The sequence below is a fragment of the Falco naumanni genome, chromosome 3, assembly GCF_017639655.2.
Source record: "Falco naumanni isolate bFalNau1 chromosome 3, bFalNau1.pat, whole genome shotgun sequence".
Lineage (NCBI taxonomy): Eukaryota > Metazoa > Chordata > Aves > Falconiformes > Falconidae > Falco > Falco naumanni.
Genome location: NC_054056.1, coordinates 3,879,660 through 3,902,170, shown reverse-complemented (window position 1 = coordinate 3,902,170; position 22,511 = coordinate 3,879,660). Strand labels below are relative to the sequence as shown.

Below are 22,511 nucleotides of genomic sequence, written 5' to 3'. Positions count from 1 at the left end.
CTCGCAAAACCTGCCAGGCTCGCGCGCTCTCCCTCTCCCATCCTCACCTATGCAGGGCGATGTGCGGCCCCCCACCAGCAAACCGCCAGGGTGCCTGGGTGCCAGCCGGGGTGTCAGGGTGCCAGCCGGGGTGTCAGGGTGCCTGCCTGGGTGCCAGCCAGGGTGCCAGCCAGGGTGGCAGGGTGCCAGCCGGGGTGCCTGGGTGCCAGCCGGGGTGTCAGGGTGCCAGCCAGGGTGCCAGCCAGGGTGGCAGGGTGCCAGCCGGGGTGCCTGGGTGCCAGCCGGGGTGGCAGGGTGCCAGCCGGGGTGCCTGGGTGCCAGACCACACGTTGGCCGGGGTGGGCGGCTGTCCGGCACGGAGGTCCGGGGCGGCTAGGGGGCTCTGCAGCCCGGCACACCGCGCCGAGCTCTATGGCTCGCCTGACCCCGCCGGGTTCCCTTCCTGCCGCAGTGGTTCTTTTCCTGTAGCAGGTATCTGCAGCAGGCTGGCTCTTTGTTACCCTCTGCTCTTCCCTCCTTAGGTGCTCCGAAGGTACGAATCGTTAGGTCTGTCCGTGTTTCGGTGGAAAGCAGCTCCGGGAGAGACCTGCTGCTTAATTCTGCTCGTGTCGTGGAGTTTTCCCGTAGCAGAGGTGCAGCGCGGTTGGCTGGCTGCCTGGCATCCCTTCCAGGGATGTCATGTGTAAAAGGTCAGGGAATGCTTCCTGAGCTCACTGCACCTGGTTCAAGAATAGCAATGACAGTTTAAATTACTTTTTTTTTTTTGGTGTCCTTTTTAAATGGTGTTCTTCCTTATCAGTTTAATGAATTCCGAAGTGGGGGGGTTATGGTATGTATATAGGGACAAGGAGGCTGCACAGAGAAAAAACTGAGAGTCGTGCTTGACTTTTTAATTGCAGTTTTCTTAACATCTGCCTCCTTCCTGCAGTTTGCTTATGGATGCAGTAAAACCTAGGATCAAACTTCAGAAGGCTTGCTAGAAAGATACGTGCCTGTGTATGTGGAGTTGTTCCGTTGTTTTGTTTATTTTTTTAAAGAAATTCTCTATTTTGCATACAAAACAAGGTTGTAGCTGCAGGCAGCTTTTCCCTTTATATTGCACGAAAATAATCTATTAATTGTTTGATCTATGGATACTATGGCAACTTTGAATGGTGTTAAAGTATTAAACGGGTTTTTGGTTAATTCAGATTAGCGCATTGTATTAAAGTGTAGACGGTGTCTTTCTGTCACCCGCTCCAAGCAAAGATGGGTTAGTGCTAGTGAAATATTTTATTTTTTTTATAAAAGCAGTATTGTCTTTATATAAAGAGCAGTTAATTTAAAGCAAAACACATTGCTTCCAGGAATACCTAATTGTTTTGTCACCATTTGTATATTCTTGTTTCATTTATTTATTTATTACAACCTGAGTACACAGAGCATTGCTTTGTGTACAATGCTAGCTAATGAGACAGGTCACTAAGAAAGATACATTGTAAAACATTTAATTTGCTAATATCAAACTTAAACTGTTCTGTGTTAAACTCTTAAGGAATGCTCACTACTTAAAAGCAATAAGTATCATGAAGTTATTCTCTGGCAAAATATTAACCGAAATGATTGAATAAAGGTGCTTTAAAATACATTCTTGAGGGGTTTTTTACAACTGCAAGTACGTTTTGAGGACTGTGTTCAGGAGTTGAAGCCTGGAGTATTTTAACAGAAAACTTGCTGTTCCTGATACTTTCCATTCTGTAGTTATTTAGGACTTAATCTGGGATATTGAGGTGTCTCTTCTTAGATCTGTCAAAAACGACCCATAGGAGATGCCATCTGGTGAATCAGTTTCATGTTTGCCTCTAGAGTATTTTTGTTCCACTAATCACCAAATCTTAAAAAATCTGAGCAGAAGAAATGAAAGGAATTAAGAGTGCTGACGACTAATCAAAGGAGGAGGTATGAGGACTGGTGAGAGAGGGAATTGCCTTGCAGACATGTTATAGAATAATATAGAAATAGTAAGCTGGGCATTTCTACTTACATTTCTCTATAATACAGCACCATAAGCCAGTGAAAGCCAACTTATATGAATGATTAAGGTGATATATTTTTATGTAACTATTGATATGCAAAATTTCCTCCTGAGAGGGCATTAAACAAGATTGTAACAGGATTCAGGAAAGGAATAGAAGTGTATTTAATTGAGAGAATACCCCACATTAATTCAAGAAGAAAGTATATGAGCCCTCATTTGGGAGCATAGTCCGGTTATAGACTGTTAGGGAATGAGTAATGTATCAGGAGATAGATATATAGATATTTATGTATATGTAGATACATCTGTATCCACACACAGAAGCCTACAAACACTTCCCCTAATTTTCTCTCTGGATTTACACCATGTGGGAGTTCTGTTGCTGTTTACCGTCAGAAACTAGATGGTGGCTTAGATAAGACTGCTGGTATTATCAGATGCTGAAGTTCCTGTTTTATAAATACTTCCAGTGGAAGCTTTTGACCACAGACACAGATCTTCCTCCGCACACTAAAATCTTTGAAAGGAAGAAAATGCTCAAGATGATCTTTTATTTTGATAGACTCAAAAAAGGAAGAGAAAAGAAACAAAATAGGGCTTTTTTTTTTTTCTCCCTAGGATGACGTTTTTATTGGGAAGTGCCTTGTAAATGTTTTCCAACTTGTCCAAAATATTTATGGTAGTCCCTAATGTGCTCTCGCAGGTGGTCCCTTGTGCTGACTTGCATGTTGTCGTTTCTTTGAACGAAAGAGTTGGAGGGGTCCAGGCTGCAAAACACTCTTTTCCTGATAACAGCATCTCTGGTTTTGTCCCCTATTATTAAAATATTTGTTACCACCAGAGAAGGAGGAGTGCCTAGGGTTCGGATGTATAAGGTAAGCAGGATTGTGGTAGAACCTAGAATACTTTCCCACAGGTACTCTGGATCTCTAAAGACTTAAAGAACTACTTTGATATAAACCTGCTTCGAGGAAAGGATGATCTAATGCTTCATCTCAACTGAAAACTTATCTCGCCCTGCCAGCAAATTGTCTGAGACTTTTTTGGAGAAGAAAGAGCATTACTGATACGAAGCAAGCAAAGGATCAAGGAAGGTCTGCATAGAGAAAAGGACCTAGGCTATCAGTTTTGCCTCCCCAGGCTTCGTATCTGGTAATATCAAATGGCAACAAGTTCCTTTTTCTGTTCTTCCGTAAGAACAGTACACCACCGCTATCCTTGTTCTCAGCAACTGATATCAACACCAAGTATATCCAATATTTATGGAGATTAATTTTACGCTAGTGTCAACTTAGTTGACTACAAGTGGACTTCTACATCAACATTAAACTTGCATCTCTGGAAACACTCCCGGGATTATAGAAGTAGCCGAATGCAAACCTTCCTGGAAGGTGTTTCCTTGTTCACATGAGCCTTGTCAAAAAGTGTAACTTTTTTTTTCTTTTTCTCTTTTGGTTCTGCATTTCACTTTTCCAGCCTCAGCTATCTGCTAAGAGAAGCTGGAAAGTTTTGGTGCAGTATCAAATTGTCTTGATATTTGCAAGACAGGTCCTTGCTGTTCCATGTGTTAAGCTGAAGGAGGTAACTTGTCTTTGTAGACCTGCAAGTGATAGTGGAAAGAGACTGACGGACTTTTTGCTGTCAGATTTTGCTGGGACAATCTGTTGTCATCCTTTCCCGGAGCTGGCTGCTACCAAACTGATAGTTCCCATCACAGTTCTGTGGAATATCAGATTTATCAACTAAATGGCTTGAGTTAAATGAAATTAGAGATCATCCCTTTGCTATGAAATCCCATTACTTTCCTTAAGATGGCTTAAGAATTGAAGTGTGAGCAGGATCTACCAGAAAAGAAAGCACAGAGCTAGAGATGCAGGGAGAGGAGAGATGACTTAAATGAATTGCTGTTATCTTTTAGGCAGAAAGGAAGGATGCTAATGAGTTGGACATTCTAAAGGAAACTTTAATTATGCTGAGTGCGCATACATCTTCAGACAGTATTCAAGCATACCATCGACTTTAACATCTGTCAGGGAACGTTTAATGTAAATGGATGTTTTGTACAGCACTCGAGCCTGGCTCTTCTTTGGTTACGCTCATACTGATGCTCATTGTCTCATTACTGTTAGGAAGTTAAGCATTGCATTTCACTGTTCCTGGAAAGGGGACATTCCTTCTTCCAGAGATGAAACCTTTGTGTCTGTGCAGCCCACGTCAGTGGAAGCTGTATGTGCTATTTTTCCATGTATAATGGTCAGAGGAAATGAAGGCTCGTAGCGTGTCAAAGTGGGCAGAACCTGTGATCTTGAGCTGGTGCAAGTATCGCATGTAGAAGTGAAAATTCTGACATTCCCTTCACTGCCCTCTCTCCTCCACCTTCCCTGGGAAACAACGCTAATTCTAAATTTTTATTGTGTGCTTTTGATAGGTACTTATGCATTTGTTAGGGTAAATGTGACATCTCAGTAATGTAATAGTCTTAATTCATAGAACTTTGCTTGGGGCCAGAAAGGAAGGAGGAGGAATTGTGGTCCTTGTTGGTTTTTGCTATAACTGTGTATTTTTTAGCAAAGTACATGGGAGCTGACCAAGATAATGACACAGTGTTTTCCTTTTTACAGTTTGAAGAGAAGTCTGATGCGGTATTTGATATTACAGAAAAATGTAAGTATTTTTATTTATCTATATAAGGCTGTCATTTCACAAAAGATTTCTTACAAGTATCATTGCTGCTGAAAAAGACTATCTTGCCTTTCGCGTAGCCCTTGCTACTTTTTCCCTCCCTGCCTTGCCTTCTGCACAAGTGTTACAAATGAGGTGAACTGCAAGTTAATTCTTTTTCTTTCTTTGGTTAGTTTTACTCAATTCAGCTTCTGCTTCACTGTGTGGTGAGTGGGACAGAACTGTTTCTTATGTCAGCAATGTTTTATTAGTAATGTTGGGCCAAGAAGGCTTAAAGAGTATTCAGGAAATTGCAGCCTCAGACACATTAGCAAAGGACACTTAACACTTGTCCTTTGTTATGCATAAAGTTTGGTGAATTTTCTGACTGTCTGTGGGTTTTTTCTCCCTAGGTGGTGAAATTCTGGATGCAGAAATGTCTGAGGATGCTGACCATAACTTAACGCCTGCCCTCGACAGCTTATCTTATGGAATACAGAATCGAACAGGATCTGAAAACTCACTGCTGGATGATGATGACGACGATTATTTTCTGAACTCTGGGGATCTTGCAGGCATACCTGTTGTTGGGAGTGACAATGAAGATGATCAAAATTTCACTCCAAAAGACACTCTTTCTTCAGCGATTCATGATGAAGACCATCTGGAGGAGGGCAAGAGAGTTACAGAACATGAACTGGACAGTGAAAAAGAAATTCAGATTCAGAATGCAATCCAAAAGGATCTTGCTTCACCATTTGAGCAGGGCCCTGTATTTAAATCAATTCGAAAAGATTTTAGCATAACAAGAGATAATGGCAAAGAGACTTTTTCAGCGAAGGACAAGAATAGAGAAGGACATTTTCAAGAACGTGAAAAACGGTTGGAAAAAATCCCTAAAGATATGGATTCTAGATTGAAAAGCAGTTTTCTTGACAAAGCAGGTAACTGTTGACATCGTAGACCTGGCTACCCAGCAAAGAGGAACAAAGAACTAGACAGAAATTAGCAATAGGGCTAGTTATTAAAAACATCATCTTGTTGAAGAGAATATGCATAGCTGCACGTAGGGAAGCATTTTACAAAGAACCCTGAAATAGGTGAACTCTTTGTGAGTACTAGGGTTTGCAGAAGGGTCTGGCAGCTTTAGGGGGGGGAGTCTCATCCTCCACAGCTTGTTTCAAAGCGTCAACATACGCTTTGTTGTTGTGGTTTTACTAAACCAAGCTAGGTGACAATTCAAGCTTCCTTTTGGTTTTCCTTCCTTAAAAGAAAAGATGGTGAAGTTTAGGTTAAGTCGATGGTCAGGAGAGATTTTTTTTTGAGCAAGGTGCCAGTTCTTCATTAATGTATATGTATTTAAAGCAGTATGCATTTGATAGTAGCATGACAGAAAGGCTTGCCAGAAATGTATTGGTGTCTGCAAGAAGTAAGCCAGAGAGTAACTTGAGATCTGCTTTTCCTGGGAGGCTGCTCTCCTTCTTTCTCAGATACTTGTGTCTTGGACTTGGTCCAGCCAACATGGAGAGAACCAAGGATGCATGTAATCCATTTCTCATTTGAGGGAGCCTGACAGTCACCAGTAGTCTTGCTGCCCACACGCTTGTTTTTGACTCCCCAAGCTCTGAAAGTGACAGTAGGACAGTAAATGAAGGAGTTAGGAATAACCCAGCTGGAACATGCGATTTAAGTTTATTCAGAAGACTGTATGGAGAGAGGGTTGGCTGACAAGTTGGACCCTCCTGACTACTTGTTCAGATTCACAGCTTACAATTCTGATATTTAAACTTTGTATGTTTAGTAACAGCATCTTTAAAATCAGGGCTTCTGGGTTGCACAAATGATAGAGAAGCAATGCAGATTTTTTAAAATAAAGAAGAATTAAAGATGGCTCTTTACTTATATCTTCAGGTAGTAGCAAGTAAAGAATATTTCTGTGCAAGAGACCTATTTCAGAAAATTGTAAATACCTATATTTATAAGATTGTGGCTGAAAGCTGTGCAGCCTCAGGTAGAGTAGCCAGTAATTGAAACAGCAATGCTCATAGGCAGCATTCATTATCCAGGCAAATCCAGAATTTTTAAAAGACACATGCTAAAAAAAGCATAAGCTACAATTTCCTGAGAAGGGGGGGAAAGGCAAAAGACCAGAACAGAAAAGAAAAGAAAAAAGGATGAAAGTTGTTGCTCTGAAAAATATTTTCTGATTTAAATGTCGAAACATGAGAGAGTTGAGAACCCACTGGGATGTAGAAAATTCTGAATGAACAGGTTGCCTCAGAATTTTACAATCATTTGGCTGGAATGGGAAAATAATGACCCAATAGAATACTAAAAAAATGTCAGTTCTCTTTAAGAATTACCATCTTATTTGCAGGGAGGAGAAAGGGAGTAGTTTAATACTTCTGAAGTGCTGTCAGACTATGGGGTTGGGGATCAGGATGAGACTCTAGATAGTTGTAAAGGAAATGCATTGGAATCTGTATTCATTTATATTTAATGTATATGTTTTCCTCAGTTCATAATCAAGTAGAAGAAACATTACGGACGCAGTTAGCGCCACAAACTCCAGAAACTAACTTCAGGGTAAGCTATAGATCTTTCAAACACTTTTGCAAGTGCAGCAATATACTGGAATAATTCAAAATACGTATTTTGTATTTGAGTGTAAATTTGAATATCAAGAAAACTGATCTTCTGACTCTTAGACATCTTTGCTACTTAAACAGTGTATATAATTTTGTTAAATTTTGCTGACCCTCTCTTTGGATTGAGGATTCTTTTGATAGCCACTTTCATGTTCAGCATGGTCTGACTGACTGGTGAGCCGAATCTAGACCTGGATGCATCCATCTGACCTGCTGCCTTTTTTCCACATGAGACAGGGAACAGCTGTATCAACAGGAGACACTGCCCAAACAACCGAATGCCCCTGCTGACAACCAAGTTAGAGAGCTGGGTGGCTTCTGCTTTGTCCAGAGGAGTGAAAAGGATTGGGGGTGGGATGACAGAGGGTGCTGCAGGGAGGTAGAGGCAGCAGCTGCTGCCCATCCTTTCTCCCACCTTCCAGTGGTAGGACCAATTTCTCTTGGTCTGCAACAGAAACTCCCCTTGCCAGCAGCCCAACTCCTAATGGCAGATGCAGGAGGGTGAATTCTTTTTCATATTATTGTTTCAGGAGTCTAGCTACCTATTTTCTAGTAAGGAATCTATTGGACAAGAGCTGGGGAATTCCTTTGCACCAAATATTAGAATTAAGGAGGAGCCTTTGGATGACGAATATGATAAAGCTATGGCCCCACAGCAGGGACTATTAGACAAAATTAAAGATGAACCTGATAATTCCGAGGTAAGTTTCCCATTGCATTTCTCATTTTGGTCTGACAACTGACCGCATAAGCTGGACATAAATTCAGCAATTTATTTGGTTTGTTGACCGAAATTTAACTTGAAGAACATAGTTTAGTAGAAGGATTTTTCCCTCTTATACTACCATGAAACCCAAACACCCAACTTTTTGATGTCATGTTACCATGTCACTGAAAATGTTTTGCTTTTCAGTTAGAAAAAACCCAAAGTGCTGTTAAACTTTCATTATTAAATCTGTGGCAGTATAGACAGCTTTTCTCAACTTGGTCTCACTAGGAAATAAAATGTAAATCATGTTTTACTGAATACTTTGTGAGTAGTGACAGTTGGAGATGTGTAGTTGAAACAGTGCTGTTCCTGCTACTTCCCTCTTAAAGATTATCTTTGGGAGCACAGTGGTTCATTGTTTGTTCTTGCTTTAAGTAACACTTAGAGGTCTTACCTTAGCAAGATATTTAAATACATACACATCAGTGAAGTCAATTGTAGTATGCTTTAAGTACTTTCTCATTTAAGACTGACATTTTTTACAACGATACAGGTAAAAGTTCAATAATTGCAAAATGGAGAAAGTCTGACCTATGGATTGAGCGGTGCTGGGGCAAGGATTGCTGCGCTCTAACCGGGCTTTTTGCCACTGGTTTGCTGTGTGACACCAGGGAAATGATCTGTGTTGCAATTCCTGTCTCCTCGCGGCGAATATTGGGGTTACATGCCAAACTTTACACACGGTTAAAGGTGTGCAAAACTTGCCAAGGTGATTCATCCCACTTGCATCGACACAAGAGTGCTGGTGTTCTTGCACTGGCATTAGTTTTTCTAGTATCAGTCTGTGTACTTCTGCTAAACCTCTTCTCTCTGGGCCTGTTTTCCCAACATTTTTTCTTCTTTTCCGATAATACTCTTGGCTTAATAAAATAAAGAAGTAGACTGAATATTTGAAACTATTCATATTTCAGTGCCGTTCTGATTTGTTCAGTGTCCATGAGATCGTTTGGTTTTATTTTTCCTTAGGAGTACATAATGTCAAACCATGTGTAGGTTAGTTAAATCTGTCTATTCTTTTGTCGTCCCAAGATGGCATCTGCTGTATGGATTTGTGTGCAATGCAGTGTGTCTGTGGTTATGAAAGATCTTTTCGATTAATAAGTAAAAGTGAAGACTTGAAGAATTGAAGTATCAGCTGTCTATATATAGTTCAAAATATTAATTCCTGGAGTAAAATCCTGTAATTATCAACTCTGCCTGATGCTGGAAAAGTGTAACTGATGGAGGTTCATTTTGTTTTGCTTTAGACTGGAATTAATGGGGGTGGGGGTGGTTTTTTCATGCATCCTGCAAGATAAGAGCATTTCTTGCTGTAACCGGTAGTTGGAGCTGAAGGTTCTTGGCTTTCACCAAACACGCTGCTGGGAAGCTACACTTGCTCATGCACAGTTGATGTCAGGATTTGCCTCCACTTCTCTTACTAGTGTTGACTAAGGATAAACTGCAGTTAAAATGCTTAAAAAACAGTATGTCTGCACATAACTAGTTTTTAAATCATAATGTTAAGAAAAATGGTGCTTTAAAACCCGTCATCGTGCCCATACACAGATGAAAGGCTTCTCTTCCTTGAGGTTTGAGTGTTCAGTCTGGTGGCTCACATAAGGAGCGAATAAATACCATTGCCTGTTCTCCTGGGAAACCTGTTGGCAATAGTTTGGTTGTCTTGGAATAGAAACTTGTAATTCTTCCGCAGGAGTAAGAGAAGTGTTAAGTTTAAGCATGTCTGACACGGATGTTAGTGTGTGATTTTAGGAGATGGCTTAAGCTGAGGGAGCAGTTCACTGCCACTGAGAAGCAAGAGCTTAATTTTGCTTAGTGCTTTTGAATTGGCTTACCTTGCAGCCAGACACCAACTGTGGATTTAGCTCAGTCATAACATGACATCATGCCTCACTACTCTCAAATGACTGTAAGTAGGTTAAATCTTATCATCTCTGTAGTTCCAAGAGATTATGATTTTCAGCCTATTAAGATGTACATGTAGAGTGTTACAAGCTGCTTTCTGGTTCAGATTTCTAGGAAGACCATGGGCAGGAAGCATGGTGTCAATGTGTGAATAGCTGCTGTGGAGTAAGCTAGTAATTTATAGTATGTCAGCTATTCCACAAGTGACTGTAAGGATTTTCTTGTCCTGTAGAAAGTGTGAGGTTATTCCCCTCTCACTGAAGCCCGTCTGAGCAGGGACCGTGGTGGTCTGGCTCTAGTGCCAGCTTTGACCTGCTGCGAAGCTTCACCTTAGACCACTCCAGGGTACATCACTCATGGATAAGTACAGGAAACTTCTCACCATCTAGGTCCCAGTCTATTTCATGATTATCATCTGTGAATATGAAGATCAAGCTTGTTGCACAGAACAGGGGCAAGGACTGCAAAGCACTTGTAGATGGAAAGTATGTGTGAGTGGAAAGCAAAGATTTCTCTTAAGCTTTGTCCGGCTGAATTCTGAGGGGTCTTGGAATACAGTTGGAAAGGGGTGGACACCAGGTGGCCAAAGGGGTGGACACCAGGTGGCCGTGCTTTTCCATTTCTACACGACACCCTCGGTTGTAGGTTGCTGTCAGCCTCTGAGCAAGTTCTCTGTGTGGTGCTGATACAGCAGCAGCTGTAAACCTGGCCTTTGGAGCCGGCTTAGGACACTCTCTCTTCCTTAAGACTCAATACAGCGTTATGAAAGAATGGAAATCACGTAACCTGTTATTACATGTGTGTATTTGTTCTCCTTTTCCTTTGTTTTAGGAGTACGGCCAACAGCCAAAATCTCAGGAAGGGGAGCTGAAAATCAGTGCTGTCTTTTCAGTCAGTGGCAGTCCTCTTGGTAAGCAATAGGCAAGACTATGTTTCTTTAAATCTGTAAAATACGTCACCTTTGCAAATAGTCTTGCAGGTTATTCTGCATTTTGTTTGTCATGTCTGACCCCAGTAAGAAAAGAAAGAGTTAGTTTGTTTTAGAGACAACGAAATTCAGAGTAGGGAAAAAAGAACTAGATTGTTTTGCAGGTTATTCTGCATTTTGTTTGTCATGTCTGACCCCAGTAAGAAAAGAAAGAGTTAGTTTGGTTTAGAGACAACGAAATTCAGAGATTATGAAATAATTTTATATTTGAGACATAGGAAAATAGAATGTGAAAGGGATGTTAAAGTGCATTCTCAGTCTTAAGAGTAGTTGAGAGCACCTACTATACAGAAGACCAGCACAGGGCATGTATTTATGGAGAGTTTATCTGCTATTTAATTCTCCCTTAGACTCTGACAACGTAAATGAAGTCATAAGCTTTGTGCATGCCCCCTGCATGGAAGTGAATTAAGTGTAATACATGTGAAACACTTACTCTATGTTTTCTCTGTGGTTGGTTTTTTTTTCTTTTTTAGCTCCACAGCTGTCATCAGGTTTCCAGCCTGCTGTGGCATCCTCTGGCATGAGTAAAATGCTTCCTTCAGTTCCAACCACAGCTGTTCGTGTTTCCTGTTCTGGCTGTAAAAAAATCCTGCAGAAGGGGCAAACGGCATACCAGAGGAAAGGCTCTACCCAGCTCTTCTGCTCCACACTGTGCCTCACTGGATACACTGTTCCAGCTTCTCGCCCACCAGCTTCTACCAAGAAAACCTGCTCAAGCTGTTCGAAGTAGGACAGTGTTTTCATTTGTTGGAGTAATAATTGATGTTCAAGCCGATAATGGAAGGCTTCAGTTCTATGAAACATGCTGGTTTATGCTTCCCTTCAAAAAATCGTGGCCGATACTGTTACTTGTTAATTGGTCTGTCCATTTTCAGTTCCATTTCATTAATTGGATTTTACATACGCATAGATTTAAAAGCCTCTGTGGTGGAGCGTGCCTCTTGTCTTTTTTTGATTTAAGTAAGCCGAATATGAAAAACTGTTTCAAAAGCTACTACATTTTCATGACATTTTTAAGTGTTGTTGCACTCTCAAAACCACTAACGAAGAGTACATTTTCAAAAAAATACTTTATGTATTAATTCTTCTAGAGGAAAATAGGTTTACTGAATCCCTAAAATGAAATAAAACATGGGTAAATTAATATGTTTGAGGCAGGATGTGGCCTTAGATTCTAAAAAAAATTTAACTTTCCAGTCTGTCTCCATTCTGTGACCTTAGATTTCTGTAGGTCTTAGCTCTTCAAAATAATGTCACTGCTGCTTTTGTAAGATGTAGAGAGGTAAAATTTATTAGGAATTGAGTTTTTAGGGAGCTGAGGTTTCAGCACCCAGATCAGTTACTGTCTGTCTGGGCCTGGAGTGGAAAGGCGAGGCTTGCTTTTGGGAGCCTACTTGGGAAAAATAATTCAGGAAAGATCTAAGTTTTCCACAGTCCTGTTGGGAACACAGGCCCGAATCTTCGACTCTAAAAAATGTTTTACTTATTAAAATTTTGTGTCCATTTCTATTATTATGTCCAAATTAGCAAAAGGAGACCTTTGTGGCTGGCTCCTTAAGATGTCATATTACTGTACCACTAACTTGAGGTAAATAAATAACTTTGCAGACTGATTGTGCTACAGTCTGTTTATAGAGGAGAATTATTCATAGGTATTATTTTTAGTTACAAAAGTTACTTTACAAAAGGAATGCTGCAACCACAGATTTATTACTTTTAAGTTTTACAAGGTCAACTGAACTAAAACTTGACACTTCAATTAATTATTCTTTTCACTTGCTGTCTCAGTGTGATATGGCCTTGTAATAAAGTTAGCAGTCTTGGCTGTAATTTGTATTTATTCTGTTAAAAAACGGCTTACCTCTGACAAGACAAGTGAGAAGGAGGCACCCTTCCAACAGGGAAAATTATATAACTGTTTCCTTCTAGTTTTTTGACTTAAAGGCTTTGAAGCTTTTCTGTGGATGACTGTTTCAAAAGAGAGAAGAAATAAAGGAGAAAGTTCAGTTTGTTAAATCCCGCAACAAATAAACAAAACTGTGGATAGGAGCTAAGAGATGGAAAGATAGAACACTTTCTTTCAAACAGTTCAGGCTGTTTGGACTGAACTACGTGGTGGTTAGAAATTGTGACCTTTTGTTTCCCTTTTTTTCCCCTTCCCCATTATGATCGGTATTTTCTTTGTTAAAGGGAATCATTCCACATATTCTGCTTTCTAATTTTTTTTTTATAAAGGCTGTGCAAAACAGTTATCTTTTCCCAGTTCCTTTTGAAAAGATTTGATGATAAAGCTTGATGTATTTATAGGCCACTCCTAAATCCAGGTAGAAAATGTTGCTCAAAATACCTGCTTGAGAAATGTACTGCTGAACCGTTTTCCCTAATAGGAAAAGAAAAAGTAAGTCAGGTACTTACATCAGCAAAAAGAAAAGCTTTAAATTAAATGAATCCACCCTCTTCTAGAGCAAGTGGACATGAAACTAACATTCAGTCTTTACCTCTTTGTTTGTTTGTTTGCTTTTCTTTTTTCCAGAGACATTCTAAATCCAAAGGATGTAATCACTGCCCAGTTTGACAATACAAACTCCAGTAAGGATTTCTGCAGCCAGTCTTGTCTTTCTACATATGAACTGAAAAGGAAACCTATTGTTACTATTCATACTAACAGCATTTCAACGAAGTGCAGCATGTGCCAGAAGAATGCAGTGGTAACTACAAACTTCTTTTCCATTTGCATTTCCTTTAGGTCAGGACAACTCGCTGTCTCAGGGATGAACATACATATTCTTTCTATCCTTGTTAAATATTCTTTCTTTTCTTCCAGATTAGACACGAAGTGAATTACCAGAACGTTGTACACAAGCTCTGCAGCGATGCCTGCTTCTCCAAGTTCCGCTCGGCTAACAACTTGACCATGAACTGCTGTGAGAATTGCGGAGGATACTGCTACAGTGGCTCTGGCCAGTGTCACATGCTTCAGATAGAGGGACAGTCAAAAAAGTTCTGCAGTTCAACATGTGTGACGGCGTACAAGCAGGTATATTTTGACAGAATATTAAAAAATATGTCTTTCATTAGGTTTTGGGTGTTTTAAGAAACACCTGATTTATGAGTTGATTATTTCGGTTACTGCCTTGGTTTGAGATAAATCCTTTTGCCATTTGCTGCTTAATCTTTGCCCAAACATGTTGCTCTGTTTCCCTCACCGCTGCACTGGTTCCCAGAGGGTTCCAGTGGGAGAGAAGTGGAACCACTCAGCCGCAGTCCACAGGGACTTTGTTCAGCCTTTGAGATGCTCCGTCTTGGAGTATTCTCAATTAAATTGTAGCATTTGAATTCAGTGGAGAGGAAAAGTAAAAATTAGTTGATCATTTTGATTTTCATTTTTAAACTTTTAATATTTTAATTTTGATTATAATGGACCCTCTTAAAGAGCTGAACAGTTGAGAGAACCTTGATTTATTATAATAGCTCAATTATTTTGGACTGACTTACTTTAATGCAATTACTTGAGGAAAAATTGCCCTCTGATAAGATAGTGTAACTTAATTTTGTGTCTTGACTCTGCTGCCCCATTATTTAGGCCTCTTAGGCCAGGAAGGGCCTAATGAATTTTAAAAAAAATCTGGTTAAAGTATTTCATCCAGAAAATTACCTACAACATTAGTTGTCCTCTGAAAGAAATCTGGAAATTAAATTAAATAAGCTGGAAAGGAGAGGGATTTCATGCTGCTTTTGAATCTCACACCAAAACCCCATATATGTTAGTCTTCCTGAAAATACAGTACGTTCAAAGGTTGTAAGGCTAAGTCTAATATTTTTAAATTGATTTTTAAACAGCATTCAACTTAATTGTCAGATACATTCTAATAGTTTTGGCGGGTTTGTGGGTGTTTTTAAATCCTGAAAACATATACTCTGTTCTGTCCTTCTGTGAGGATCTGGAGAAGTTGTTGATAGAACTAAGTGCATTTTTAAGACTGTCATAATAAAATGATGTAGTGCACTAGTTCTCAAAGTTTTTTCCAAACTTAAAGATCTTAAAAACTTTCCACTGTTGTAAACACAGAAAATGCGTCTATGAAAGGTGGGCTTCTTTTTGTGTCTTTGAAAACTGTCGTTATTACTAGGAGATATATCTCTTCTCCCATTTTGCGACCAAGTACATCTTCAGGGAACCTGCTTCTCTCTGTCTCTTGTGTTCCCATCTGTTAAATGGGAATATTGTTTACATCCAGAGCTGATGTATTAAAAATGATAAGTAAAATGTTACTTCTCAGCAAAAGCGTTGAAGTTGTCTGCTATGAGGTGCTTGTTACGTGCTATTACAACACGTAGCATTGTTTGCACTTGGAGGCCTTCGCCCTGACAGCCTGGGTACTGTTTAAACTGGCCTCTAAAGGTGGCACTTACCCTGAGTGAGAGATAGCCCAAGTCTCGGGTGGTCAAAGTGTGAATATAGCTGGAGAACTCAAATAAGTATACCTGCATCATAAATAATACAGCTGTAAAGTACGTGCTGTTTCAAGTGTACCGGCAGTCACTTCTATACGTTTTATATGTTAGCATTTAATTTCCAGGTTAATAAAAATACTGAGTTTCAAATGAATGACGGATTTGCATGTTTCCACAGAAGTCAGCTAAAATTACACCTTGCACACTGTGTAAATCTTTGAGATCTTCAGCCGAGATGATAGAGAGCGCAAATAACTTGGGAAAAACTGAACTGTTTTGCTCTGTTAACTGCTTGTCAGCATATAGAGTAAAACTGGTTACTTCTGCAGGTAAGTTTATCCTTTTACTTCTTCAGAAGCATCATTTCACATAGCTCGTATCCAAACTTAATTTGTCTTAAAGTTTGGGAGGGTGGGAAGTGGCTTTTTTGGGAGGGTGGGAAATGGCTTTTCTTTTTAAAGGTAGGTGCTGAGGTGGGAATAAGGACTTTCTACCATTGATAAACCTAACAGTGACAGTACAGCCATTTCAGCTTTGTTTTTAGAGAGCTTAGACACTATAAAAACCTGAGTCTATTCTCTGCTCTTGCAAGTGCAGCTGGGGAGTTTCCCAGCTAGACAAATCCACTTCTGTGGACATATGCCATACCACCGCTGTGACTGTTCTGCCCCTTGTTCACCAGGGTGATTAGCTTAGTTACCTCTGCCTAATGTTGCATTGAGCTCGGCAAACGTAATTGTAAAATAGAAAAATGCTTACTGACATCCTAGGGATACTGGGAGATTAATTAAAGGATCTGGCAAGCAACAGGCACTGCAGCTGCAGTGGCTGCTTATGAATCTGTAGAAACTTGTCTTGGGCTTCTGTATGTACCTTGGCTTGTCATTCAGACTCTCTGGTTTTGTATGCACAGTGCAAAATTAGCTGCAATACAACTTGATGTTGCATAAATCACTTTTTCTTCTCTGTTTCACCCTCAGGTGTTCAAGTTCAGTGCAACAGCTGTAAAACTTCAGCAAACCCTCAGTATCACTTGGCTATGTCAGATGGGAGCATACGCAATTTTTGCAGCTACAGTTGTGTAGTAGCTTTTCAGGTGTGACATCTAGGATTTCTTCTTAGCTGAATTAACAGAATATTAAAGAGATAGTGTAAATATCTGGGATGTCGGGTAAAATAAGTCCTACTGTAAAATAAAGTCTGTTCCTCCATTTGTTTTCTGCAGAATTTGTTCAACAAGCCTGCAGGAATGAACTCCTCAGTGGTACCTCTGTCGCAAGGTCAAGTCATTGTAAGCATTCCCTCGGGGGCAATGGTATCAGCAGGTGGCACCAGCTCGACTGTGTCCCCCAGCTCCGTGAGCAGTTCAGCTGCAGCTGGTCTACAGAGGCTGGCTGCCCAGTCCCAGCAAGTCACTTTTGCCCGCCCTGTTGTAAAACTCAGGTGTCAGCACTGTAACAGATTGTTTGCAACCAAACCAGAACTGCTTGACTACAAGGTAATAAAGATGAGGGCTTTTCAAGCTCATATTTCTCAACAGAAACACGAGAAATTGTAGCTTTTATGCAATAGTCTGTCAGTACTGCTGTTGCTTACTATGAGCTGCTGTGGGAGGAGTTTGGGACTGCTTTTGGTGGTGTTTAACCGTTATCAAAATTAATACTGATGCTAGCAATTTGATCTTAAAAACAGAAAAAAAAACCCTTCCAAAAAACCCCAAATCCTATGATTGCCTGGCTAGGTAAGCACATTCCTGATTCTTGGTCCCAGAGCTGATCCTTTTAATTCCAGGAGAAAGCACATTGGTGAGGGCTTTCTGCAGAAAACTGTTCTGTCTTTGTTATAAAGCTAAATGGGGAGACTGATTTGCTATTGTTGTCTGTTGTTGGTTACGAAGGGTATAAATACGCTTTTGATTTTTATTAACAATTAAAATGTATTATCTGGGATGTGAAACATTGAAACCAAAACATTCTGGCTGTGTTGCAGGGTAAAATGTTCCAGTTCTGTGGGAAGACCTGCTGTGACGAATATAAGAAGAGGAGCAGTGTAATGGCAATGTGTGAATACTGCAAAATTGAGAAAATTATCAAGGAGACAGTGCGATTCTCAGGCATAGATAAACCGTTCTGTAGTGAAGGTAAGAAAGGGCAAGGCTATGTCTCAGACAAATCAAGTCAGAAGTGTTTTGCCTTAACATTATTGGTGATACTAAGAGAAACCTAATCGTTACAAGTTAGAAAACTTCTTTAGGTTTAGAATCACAGAACTTTGTTCACACTTTACATTTTAATGGTGTGTTTCAAGAAATTATTACAGACATAGCTAAATACAAGAACTGGAAGTGCCGAGCAAATGTCATTTTGATATTGATGGGTTTTTTTGCTGTTTTCTCTTGTTTTAGGTTGTAAACTGCTCTATAAACATGACTTGGCTAAGCACTGGGGAAATCACTGTAAAATGTGCAGTTACTGTTTACAGGCTTCCCCCAAACAGGTCCAGAGTCACTTTGGGGGGAAAATGGAGGAATTTTGCTCAGAGGAGTGCATGTCTAAATTCACAGTTTTGTTTTACCAGGTAAGCCATATTCTCACATAACATCCTCTAGAATATCAACCTGTTAGCAAGTGAACTTTTGTACATTAGGAGCTATGTGAAGTGCCTGTGGCTGACTTCTGTGTCCATGGAATATATTGCATATATGGGAGAGATGAGTAAATCCGTCTTAGCTTTTGAGTACCAGTTTTCTATATAGAGAAAACCTAGTATGGGTTGTGGGAAGACAGGCACTGAATGTTCTGCTGCTTTGTGTTATGCTGCAAAAAGGATGCACCCTTACAGATTTCTTTACTGAGCAGGGTGCAGAGGTTTTTATACACGTACTCTTTGTTGCTGTTTACGAGTGCACTTAATTTCTCCCTCACTTTGTTTTCCTAGATGGCAAAGTGTGATGGTTGTAAGAGACAAGGTAAACTCAGCGAGTCCATGAAATGGCAAGGGGAGATCAAGCATTTTTGCAATCTGCTTTGTATTCTGTTGTTCTGTAATCAGCAAAGTGTTTCTGACCCTCCACCCCCAAACAGCACAGGTAAAACAGGCTGGGAATAGTATTGCCTTTTGGTGTGCATGACAGTGATATGAACCTTTATTTGGAAACTCAATTCAGTAAACTTTTTAAGATAATCTTCTACTGGGGGGGGCTTGCCCATTGCCATTGAATGGGCTCAGTTTTAGATCTCTCTCTTACTTCAGACAATTTCAAACTTCGGCAGGTATGAAATGCGATTGCTTCATATACCAAACCTAGATTTTGATTTTAAAGAAGATGAAACAAAAGCATTCGCTTTTCAATCACTTTTATAAACCAAAGGCCCATTTTATTGGGGTAAAATATACTGGTATCTATTGAAGACAATGTTAAAGCTTGTCTCCTGTACTTGGTAACGCATAGCTAGATATGGTAGAATGTTAATGTTCATTTAACAAAACCAAGCAGTGAAATTAGTAGACTTAATGGTTGTAAATACATATATGCACTTAAAATAGCCAGTTCTGTGTAGTCTGTAGGCATACGAAGTGTTACCACTTCTATGTCATTAAGTGTTGTTTCTTCAAGTATCAATGCCAAGATTAATGTGCCTTGTAGCTGTTTTCTTGCTCATTACTTTAGCAGATGGAATGGGAAGGAGGGTGGGAATGAAGCCCACGGGAATAGGAACTGTGAGCTTCTGTAGGGAATGAAATGCAAAGGGAGGAAAGGCAGAAAGGCCCACAAAGGCAGGAAGAGGAAGTAAAACAAAGGGCAGAAATAGCACTGATTCTAAAGAGGGGTGTAATCTCCCACTGAGTGATGGTGACAGCAGCATTAAGGCACCCAACAAGCAATAAAGAATATTGACTGAAATTTTATAGTATGCACCAGCCATATTCAACTTTTCAACTTTGTACACGTCTGCTGCTAACATTGGTGGGAGCTGTTTTCCCTGATTAAGAGTAATATATGAGTAACTTTATACTTTCAGGCCATAACTATGCCATGTGATGCTCCTGGTCTTGTCATTTGGCTCTTAGTAAGGATAGGAAAATGTACGGTGGGCCTGCTTCTCCAGAAGTGTGCCTGCAACTCAGCTGAGGCAAGTGCAACGCCTTTGCAAAACTGGTCTCCAGACATCTCTCTGAAATGGGGGCTACCGGCATAACGGAGTGCCTCAGGAACAGTATTTTTTGATGAAATGTGGTAATTCGTGGTAACGAATGGTGCTTTCAAATGGAAAGAACCTAAGAATTTCTTGAACTGTCAGAGCCTCATAAAATTTGCATCATTTGTTATTTGTCAGGATCTCAACTGTATCCTACACTGCATGTGTTCAGTATCGAGCACAGTGAGGCATCCAGTGCTCTTGTCTCCCGAGTGCTGCTGCAATACACGTACTATTCCAAAGAGAAAGCTGCTTTCATACTATGGTGAACTTCTGAAATGTTTCCGTTACTGGAAAACAGCTGAAGTTTACTTGTGGGACCAGCTCCTATTTAAACCAAAACACTGGACTTTGAGACCTACGTCCCCTTCTCATACAGCAGGCTTTTTCATTCGGAGATAGATCTGGAGGGTGGGTGTTGTTTTAGAAATGCTGTTTTATAAATTATCTTACTGCTTCTTTTAATTTTCTTCTGTCTGCTCTGTCCAGCAAACCTTTCTATGGCACCAGCTTCTTCCTCAGGCCCCCCTCCTTTGAGAAAGGACTCAACCCCTGTCATAGCAAATGTGGTGTCCCTTGCAAGCACCCCTGCTGCCCAGCCTACAGTGAACTCCAACAATGTTTTACAGGGTAAGGCTGCTGACTAGGATGCCTATATTTTCAAATCTCTGTTCCTGAACATTTATATTTGCTCAGGAATCTTTTCCACTGAGGACAGCAGCCACTTCTTCATTACACTTCACATCAGTGCAGATGGTTACGCTTCTGTCCTTCCTTTACCTAGGTATAAATAATAATTAACATTTATGTATGTACAGCAGGGAATGGGGTTTAATGGGAATTCTTTTTCTTGACCTTGGCAGGGTATGGTTTATGGTCCTTGATTATGGTACACAGGCTGTTTTATGGTTTTTTTTCTTCACAGGTGCAGTCCCTACTGTGACAGCAAAAATAATAGGAGATGTAAGTTTTATGAGAGACTCTTTTTTTCTCACTTTCACCCAGATTGTATCAATAACAAGTAAAGTAGCCGAGAATTTTGCAACATCATTTTGTAACTGCTTTTCCTGGTTGTGATTGTGATTTAAAATCCATCCAGCTTGCAGACGCTTTTTTAAAAAATGGATAGAACATGTATGGTATGAAAGTCTTTTTGTGTCCACTGACAGATGGATTAGATGTTTTAAGACAAGGCTTGTCAGATTGTAGCTCTTGAGATGGCTGTAGTTCTCAAGCAGTTTCTGTGTGGCTTCTGTACTTGAGGCTACCTTCTGTGCCCAGCAGTGGGGTGTGCTGTCAAATGGACTAGGATGGGAGGAGGGGGACCGGCGTGGGCTGCTGGGACTGACGTGACCAAGCTCTTGCAACTTAGCTCTCCTTCCCCACTACTCAGTGTGGTAACAGAGCTGTGGGGAACCATTGGCACCACTTACCTATGAATAACTCCTAGAGTTCCTATTCTTAAGCCCTTTAAGATATGTGGTGTACATCTTGCAACTCTCTTCGAATATGAAGACTGTGTAGTCTGGAAGACTGACACCCTTGCTTTTCGCTGAAGTGCCATTTGTGCATTAGAGTATGATGAGTTTTCCCTAATGAAATAGATCCTGTTATTTGAATGCATGCCTGAAAATTACAGTTAGCAGGACATGAAATTAGTACAAGCATGAATAGTCAGTCTGTGTGTAATCAGGAAGTGATAGTGATACTGCCAGCATTTGTGCTCATTTTTTTCTTCTATTTCTTTCCAGTGGTTTCACATCATTTACTGAGTTTTTTGGGTATCTGTATCAGCCAGACTTTTAGTCATCAAAAGTATCTTGATATAACTGCAGTTTATATCTTTGCCATCAGTAAGATTCCAAGGTCAAAAGTTTGTAGAGGTTATTTGACTACAGAAACCAAAAATTCTTGCAGCTTTATTCATTGCACTATTAACAAAAAAAAAACCCCATGCCTATTGTTTGATTAAAATAAATTGAGATGAAGACCAGAAAGCACTGAATACATTAGCAAGCTGTTTTTGCAATAGTTTTTAAACGATCATTTTTATCAAGAAGGAGAGTTTTAATTTGTTCAACCTCCCATAGTAGAGAACAAATGCCAATCTTACGGTATCCTCCAAACCTGTACTGACTCAGCCCTCATTTGTATTTTTCCAAACAGGCTAGTACTCAGACAGATGCCCTAAAGCTACCACCATCACAACCACCTAGGCTTCTAAAAAATAAAGCGTTACTGTGCAAGCCAATCACACAGACTAAGGCCACCTCATGCAAACCTCACACACAAAACAAAGAATGCCAGACAGGTATGTATCTAATCTCCTACCCTTTTTATAAAAGTCTGTATTGCATTTGAGAGAGTAATGCATGATTTATGTAACAGAATATTTTTGAATGTATGTTAAAATCTCAACTAGCTTTCAGATTGTTGTACAGTATATTCCAAGTAGCTGTTTGCCTTACAGATAGCAACATTTGCTGTTCTTTGGAATCCATAAAGCTTCATGCGTGATGAGTCTTGAGATTTGCTTTAACTCATGTTTAGCATCCTGCAGTTGTCTTAACTATGGGGAATTAAGTGAGTGGTTAAGTGACATGCAAAAGGCTATGGAGGGAACTTGTTTTCCTGAGGACAGAATTTGTGAATTCTTAGGTCTCGCAGCTCAAGCCACAAGAGCAAACTCATTTTAATAAAGTGCATGATTTTTCAAAGGTTATTTCAACTCTTAACTTTAGTTATTAGATAAGATACTAAGAATCTCTTGAAAGTTAAGGCCCTATTTCTAAGATAATTTCTTTAGATTCATGTTTGCTCAAAGCTCCCTCTGTGGGAGGGCTGGGAAGGAAACAGAAGCCCCTTC

General features: G+C 40.1%; 1 protein-coding gene across 5 annotated transcripts in view; it reads left to right on the top strand.

Annotated features, from left to right (window-relative positions):
- The window catches only part of ZMYM4 (zinc finger MYM-type containing 4), a 43,929-nt gene that overhangs the window by 8,339 nt on the left and 13,079 nt on the right, over positions 1-22,511 (top strand). For 3 of the 5 annotated variants that reach the window (XM_040586231.1, XM_040586235.1, XM_040586234.1), the window contains exons 2-18: positions 4,639-4,681; positions 5,092-5,622; positions 7,197-7,264; positions 7,857-8,027; positions 10,832-10,910; positions 11,465-11,717; positions 13,525-13,699; positions 13,816-14,028; positions 15,625-15,775; positions 16,427-16,542; positions 16,672-16,944; positions 17,436-17,586; positions 17,851-18,023; positions 18,384-18,534; positions 20,135-20,275; positions 20,571-20,608; positions 21,812-21,956. In XM_040586231.1, coding sequence (XP_040442165.1) covers positions 4,639-4,681; positions 5,092-5,622; positions 7,197-7,264; positions 7,857-8,027; positions 10,832-10,910; positions 11,465-11,717; positions 13,525-13,699; positions 13,816-14,028; positions 15,625-15,775; positions 16,427-16,542; positions 16,672-16,944; positions 17,436-17,586; positions 17,851-18,023; positions 18,384-18,534; positions 20,135-20,275; positions 20,571-20,608; positions 21,812-21,956 — 2,872 coding nt within the window. The remainder of the gene's footprint in view (positions 1-4,638; positions 4,682-5,091; positions 5,623-7,196; positions 7,265-7,856; positions 8,028-10,831; positions 10,911-11,464; positions 11,718-13,524; positions 13,700-13,815; positions 14,029-15,624; positions 15,776-16,426; positions 16,543-16,671; positions 16,945-17,435; positions 17,587-17,850; positions 18,024-18,383; positions 18,535-20,134; positions 20,276-20,570; positions 20,609-21,811; positions 21,957-22,511) is intronic. The other 2 variants (XM_040586232.1, XM_040586233.1) reach the window with 2 other exon arrangements.